Source organism: Carassius gibelio, chromosome A25 (genome assembly GCF_023724105.1).
Source record: "Carassius gibelio isolate Cgi1373 ecotype wild population from Czech Republic chromosome A25, carGib1.2-hapl.c, whole genome shotgun sequence".
Taxonomy (NCBI): Eukaryota; Metazoa; Chordata; class Actinopteri; order Cypriniformes; family Cyprinidae; genus Carassius; species Carassius gibelio.
The window spans coordinates 5,825,119-5,832,601 of NC_068395.1; the positions used below are offsets into that span (position 1 = coordinate 5,825,119).

Genomic DNA, 7,483 nt, shown 5'->3' on the forward strand with positions numbered 1-7,483 from the left:
TGTGGATACGTAACTAGTAAGAGTGCATTTCCCACAGATTTGGGCTATTACTTTTTCTTCCTTTTTTTTTTCTTCTTTTGGGCTATTTTCCTAAAAAATAAAAAAATAAAAAATAAAAAAAAGAGTGGTGTGGTTTTTTTTTTCAGTCTCACAGAGGAGTTTCTGTGCCATTCCTAATTCCTGCTTAGACATGTCATGAGCAAGAATACATGTAATATACAAGAAGATGCCATAAAGGCATACATGGTTTTGACAAAAGATAAGAGCAAATAAATAGATATTTAATAGCACTTGTGCAATGCAATACTCTTCAGAACTGTGTGCATCATGTCACCATATATAGTCATTTTAACATCTATTTATTCTAGAACAGCTGAATAATATCATATTCTACAATGAAAGGATTTTGTTATTGTAGAAACAAACATCTTGCTGCTTCTGGCAGTGCTTTCAAAGCATGTTTGTTGACTCACCAAGCTGACATTTTTGAGATACTACATAATTATACATTTGTAATATTAAGTGAAAGTGACGTGACATACAGCCAAGTATGGTGACCCATACTCAGAATTTGCGCTCTGCTTTTAACCCGTCCACACACACACTCCATGAACACACATCCAGAGCAGTGGACAGTCATTTATGCTGTGGCACCCAGGGAGCAGTTGGGGGTTCAGTGCTTTGCTCAAGGTTACCTCAGTCGTGGTATTGCCAGCCCAAGAATTGAACCCACAACCCTAGGGTTAGGAGTCAAACTCTCTAACCACTAGGCCACAACTTCCCCAGTATGTATTACTGAGTTTAAACAAGTGTTGGCGTTATTCTTATGTCATAGTAAAGGCAGTGATTTATTGAGATCACTCCTAAACCCCAAGGAGAGTATGGAACAGATCCAAAAAGATAGTAAACGCTATGTGAGTTGTGTGAGATTTCAAGGCTGAATTGCTTGTCTGTGTCAGATGACCCCAGTTCATTATCATTGCTCTTGGTGTTCCCCACAGATACTGTTGAATAAATTAGGTCTGGCCTGTATATCTTGGGGTGTATGGCCTAGTGCTTAAATTATTGAGGCTAAGCAAAAGGTTGCAGGCTCAAGACCCACAAGGGGTGATCTATGAACCATCAGAATTGCTGAACACTTAACCTCAGGTTGCTCTAAGGGGACAGCCCATGCTGTGCCTGTCATGTAAGAATTTAGTTATAGATATCAAAATTAACCACACTAACATTATTCAGCATACATTCACAAACTCTGTTTAAAACCTTAAAGGGATAGTTAATCTAAAAATTACATTAATCTAGTAACATTCATCTAGATAACTTTGAATGAACATTCCTTTAGTAATGGGTCGTACTTGAATGATTAGTTCATTTTGAACTCAAGAACCACGGGTTGTCTTAGCGAGGGATTCCTTCATTTCGTGTTGACCGTGCATGCACAACATCCAATAGATTCTGTAAAGGAAGGAGAAATTATCAGTTCACCTCTTGAACTGACAATTCAAGCCTTATGGCTATAGGGCTGTCACGTCCTGAACGAATGACTCCAACCCGAAGACTTTGGAGATTATTAATCATTTATCCTTCCAGTAAAGACTGCATAGCTTTACCTTACAGGGATATGACATGACAAAAGAACTAACAACCCAAAGACTCGTAGGAGTGAGGTGAATTTACCGACTGCACAGCCAGCTAAGCAATGAATTTATAATTTATGTTGGTCTTGATTGCATTATAGTTTATATAATGTGATCAATGTTGGAGTAAAATATATTTGTTGGGGAATTTGGATATTAAAACATAACATTTTGATTATATTCTGTAGAAATGAACGAAATAACTTGAATAAGGACTGGTTCATTTTGCTGAATGAGATTCAAAGAGCAGAGTCAGTAAAATGATCTGAACTTCACATCACTACGTTCTCTAAACGTTACTGCAAGAATGTTTGTTCAGAACTTGGGTAAAATATCCAAAATGAAACAATGTAGCACTGGGATTTGGTGTTGATTGGAGTTTGAGATGTGGGAGTTGCACTCAAAAGAGAAGGCAGATTAACTCAAGGGGTGCGGTTTATGTGAAATAAATGATTGGAGACCTACATGTGTCACCAGAATCAAAATATGCATGGATTAATGATTGGATGCATGGATTAATGATTCACATTAAGATCTATAAAAATGCATTCAGAAAACAGATAGGGTACATTTTCATTTCATGCTGACTTAAATGCTTCCCACCTTGCAACACGGACATCCGGTCTGGCAAGCGTTGAGGGTGGATGTTGTGGTGTAGGAAGAGAAGGTCGGGGTCGCGCTCACTTTTGGGAGCGCAGCAGCGCTGGCCCCGCCCCCTTGAGACGTCGACGACGCTTCACTAACTGTCACCTGTAGGATCTCCTGGATCTGTGTCAACTCTTGCCTCAGCACCTGCTTTTGATGAAAACTAAAGGCGGGATGGTTCGAAGCCATGGTGAAGAGGAGCAAAAACTGCTCTCCCATCTGGCCATCGTTAAGCTGCAGTCCGTAGTTATTAATGATGGTGTCGATATGGGTTAGGGTCCGAAACAAAACTCCCGCCGCTACGCGGTTGTCCGAGCTGAGGAGCGCGAGAGAGACGAGCAGCTTGCTCCGCACGACCTCATCCGTGATGTTGGTCAAGTTGGCGAGGTCAGCCGGGTTGTTAGCTTTGATTTCTGCATCCCTCAGAGAGTGGTAGTCTTTTCGGGCTAGGTCTTCCAAACAAGAACCGAGGAAGCGCAGCTCAATGGGAACGCAGAGGTCCAAGAGGCCGCAAAGGAACTCAGCCCTCTGCGCCGAACTCAACACGGAGAACCAGCGGTAAACATCCTCTTTCTGAACAAAGCATCTGTTTTCCACCATCTTAGCCAGCACTCATAAAATGCATCAGATATTAAAAACAAAGTTCATACAGCAATGGTTGATGGTCTTAACAAACTTTACAAACTTCCTAATCATTCACTGAAGTAAACATCCATGAACTTAGAGGCAGTGATGCGTATGAGCGTCTCAAAACCCCTCCTGGAAGACTTACTACATAGTTTCCTTCGCGTTTTATATGCCTGCAAATGTATCATCTCGTCAAATAATGTTAGGATATTAAGGAAACAAACCGTGTTTACTGTAATCCCAGACGCGCGGCGGCGCAGCCCCTCTGCCCGCCTGTGTCTCTCCTTTTTCGGCCAGCCCCCCTGCGTGATCCCCACGTCAGCCAGTTATTCAATAGACTCCAGGACACATTATAAAACAGGAACATTTCTTTTAGATCGTATAGTATCCATTATACCGATTTGTCCAGATGACACTATCGCAATTGCTGTACACGCGCAAAGGAACTGTAGTCTGGTAATAAACATTTTGTGTGGATAACTACCCAATTGTAACAGCTTGAGTGGTCGAATGGACGTCAGTACCTATAACCGGACGCCGAAGTAACGTTTTTTTTATGTAAAAAAAAAAAGTTACACTTTATCCACTGCTTTATTTGCTTTCACGCGAGTGAATTAATCTGCGGTTTCGTTGCCTATCATTATCCTATCGTGAAGTCGAGAAAAGGCAAACTGAGTGTAGTTCACTATCCCGAACTTCACGCAAACCCCGCCCATGGGTGAACTTTACAGGAGGAACAGATTGTCAGTAATCATATTCTGCGCTGTGATTGGCCAGAGCGACATTCTTGTGTATCTCTCTCAAGCGCCTGCAGTCATAGTTGGTGGACAGTGAAATATGGTATGATTTTAATACGACAGGCTAGGCCTACATTAACTTACATTCGTAAGTGATTTTTAAACTTAAGGTAGATTTATTTAAATGCTATAAAATAGTATGAAATATTATTCTGGTTGTGGTGGTACAGGAAAGTGTTATGCCTTTGTCTGTAGGCAAAAATTGGAAACCTGTTTTTGTCATTTCATTACGTCAACCTTTCCCGAAGATGGCGCCAATTGTCTTAGGGCTCAATCTTTTACTGTCTATGGGCTCAATCTGAAACTAAGTCTTATACATTTTCTCACTCAATCTAATGGATTCTTATTTTCTCAAATAAATTCTCTTTGTCATGTTTGCCTGGAAAATACAATTTACTGAGCAAATTGAACATGCAGTTGTTGATTTTAGAGATTTTATTAGCTGGCAAATGAAATAATGCAAGGCTAGTTTTGGATTGGATTGCAGATAAATATTCCAAGTTTCCAGCGTTTATGTTCTTGTTTATTAGCTATTATAAACCAAATGAACAATAATTTTGTAGTATTTAGTGTTAAGATAGGTACATGTTAATTTCTCCATAGACTTCAATAAATTGTATTAGAATATGACAAAAAAAAAAGGAAAAAAGAATAATAATATATTTAGAAATGAACATTAACAGATTAATAAATGATGCACAAAAAGTTTCTATTTTTAGTTCATAACAACTATTTAAGAAGCACTGGCAGAAAATATGAAAAGCCCCTACTGTAAGATGAGTAAACTAATAAATGTACAGAGCTGGCAAATTAAACAAATGTTGCTGATCATAAATGAACACTAGAGGGAGCAACTGGCTGTCATTGTGACTTGTGACTCAAATTTATAAAAAGTTTGATGTGCAAGTAAAAGTGTCAGGTGTTCAGATTTAAAGCTTTGGAAATATACGAATCCAGTACTAATGCAACTAGCTGGGTGCAAAAACAACAACAACACGTATTTACAATTAACTACAGTGATGGATCACGAAATGCTTGACATGACTTATACTGAATCAAAAACATGCCAAATAGTAGTGCAGTTTGTAATTTAATGTGTTATAGTAAAATTTTCAGTGTTACCTTTGGACTAATTCATCAGACAGCAACTACACAAGGTCAAGCTAGCCACAGTGAAAATAGTGGTGCATACTTAAGATAATATGATAAATAAGCAGGAAATGCAGATAGACATACTTTCTGCGTGTTTTTATCTGTTGAGTTGGCTAGTGATTGGGATGCCAAAGACGTCCCATTGCCCTAAAGATTGCCCTATATGTTCTCTTAGTTGATTTAACATGCTTATCCCTAATACAAACATAAAATCCTGAGTTAGCAAATTTCCCTCTTTCTACGATTGCTCTCCTGTAGTTAAACAGTTAAGAAAAGCTAATTTAATAACTCTCCAAATTTTCAATAACAGCTTTGATTATTTGAGTTGTGCTGCAGGGAAACGTGAGTCATCATGGCCTGTTTTACTAACAAGTCTGAGTGATGTTGCGTCTCTGGGCTCAAACTCATGGAAAGTCTCCTCAGGCCTCAACCAGCCACAGCCATAGTGTGTGTGCATCAAATTCTACATGGTAGAGCAGAAAACAGACAATCACATTAACATAATGTCATCTGCTGCCCTTTAACAATTTTGTGTAGCTATCAGAACAAGATCAGCCCATACAATTACAGATAATTCGAATTTTTGGTTAAAAATGTGCTATTTTAATGGTTAACAAGGCGGTGTTATTAATATAGTTTGACTTTTGATATCTGATTGTCAAACTGTATCTTGTAATTTTTTTCAAGAAAATGTGTGGTTTTCTTTACAGCTGCAAGTCTTGAAATGTCCCATTAACACAGCAGCTTACAGTTGCGTTTGGAATACTGTCCGTATTAATGTGCAACGGTAGTCAAGCCCGTATTCCTTACCAGTTACCATAGCAACAGTGACCAAAGTAAAATAAAAGATGTTGACGTCCATAAAACTTAAAGTCTTATCACTTTCTAACATGACAAGAGTTCAATCGAGCCGCGAGTTCATCCGTCAGATCTTCATTAACTGACAGCAGCCTTTAAATTTGGGTGGAGAGTGGAGTATTTGAGTCGCACACAGAACACAAAACTGACGGGAATGCTTCGGTGGAAAACTTAAGGGATCTATAAATTTCAGGTGACAGACAGGCTCATTTCCCCGTCACTGTAAGTTAGCGAAAAACATACATGAAAACATGTAACACACGGTAGATGTGCATTTGTGCAGCAGAGCGGCTCTCTCTCACACTGTATGACGTTACAGACAACTAGTTGTCAAATCCTGTTCTTTTCAAACAGTACGTGTGTTCCGAGAATGTGGTTGTGAGTCCTGAAAATGTACAGGTGTGGGTTCGGTTACAGAATGCGGTTGTCACACCTGTAAATAACCAAACTGTATGTGAACGTAATCGTATACAGGACTCAAATACAGGACTGATAACCGTATTATGCTGCTGTGTGAACGTGGCCATACACTCTCCCAGACTCTACTGAACCCACTTCATAAAATCTCCCCTCCTCTAATATCAATCAAGCCAACAGCAGGCTATCATTAAAGTAGCCTGATAAGCTAAACGACTAAAAGCAATTTGTTAACATAATGATCAATCAAACACACGTATGTATTGTAATTTACGTGAAATATACAAGCAGGGTTGGGGAGTAACGGAATACGTGTAATGGCGTTACGTAATCAGGATACAAAAAATCTAGTAACTGTAATACCGTTACAGTTACATCCAAAAACAAAGTATTCAGATTACAGTTACATTTTGTAAAAAGTAGAAATACTATCTGGTTTACAGTTTCTTTAATTTAATATTAAATGAATGAGTATTTTGACATAACGCTATATATTTAGCGCTGCTTCTTCATACAGTAGTTCCTGGTTCTGTTGACATGTTGACACATGTTGACTCATGTGAGTCATGTGCTGGTGCAAGCGCAAATAACACCCATCTAAAATTATTCTCCTCGAACGTGGATGAGATGCTGCTACAGATAAATTAATTACAGTGCTTCCTGCTGGGAAAAAAAAAAACATTTTCATGTCTGGAGATTTCTGTTAATTTGTCTTCAAAATGGATAAATGAAATAACAGATATATATATATAATATCTAGATGGTGAAACATGACAAGATTTTAAAATTTTAAATAGTTTTTACTATAGTTTTTATTTCATTTTAAAGTCACGGTTAAATAAAAAGTACTTACATATTGCTTTTTTTACTGTATTTACGTATGTAACGAAGTAATCCAAAAGAAATCAGATTACATTACTTTTATGTTGTGGTACTTGGATTACGTTACTGAATCATTTTTTAATGAAGTAATTTGTAACTGTAACAGAATACATTTTAAAAGTAACCCTTCCAAACCTGTATACAAGTTACATGAAATCTACTTGGAGTCAAACTGTAAGTGACTTGTTTACTGCATGAAACCTGGGTCACTACCTGCTGAGCCCAGAAACATGTCAGAGTATTTTTACCCAGCTTCGTAAGAGCTGATCTCCAGTAACTGAGAGGATAAATATCCTTCCTCCTCTTTACAAATGGTGACACTGTTTCACACAATTGCAAGGAAAATCTAATGGTTTTATTACATGTATACATCAAATCCCTTGTTTTCATATAAGACTCCATGTATCTTCATGCATCCTAATGTGCTTTCTTAATTACCAGATACTTATAAGGAAAATCTGTTTGAGA

At 38.1% G+C, this 7,483-nt stretch overlaps 1 protein-coding gene across 1 annotated transcript in view; it reads right to left on the bottom strand.

Moving 5' to 3' along the window:
• LOC127946990 (zinc finger CCHC domain-containing protein 14) overlaps nt 1–4,064 on the bottom strand; it is a 25,750-nt gene extending 21,686 nt beyond the window's left edge. The window contains exon 1 of the mRNA XM_052543856.1: nt 2,241–4,064. Within this exon, the coding sequence (XP_052399816.1) occupies nt 2,241–2,882 (642 nt within the window). The 5' untranslated portion in view covers nt 2,883–4,064. The remainder of the gene's footprint in view (nt 1–2,240) is intronic.
• Nucleotides 4,065–7,483: the final 3,419 nt, after the last annotated feature.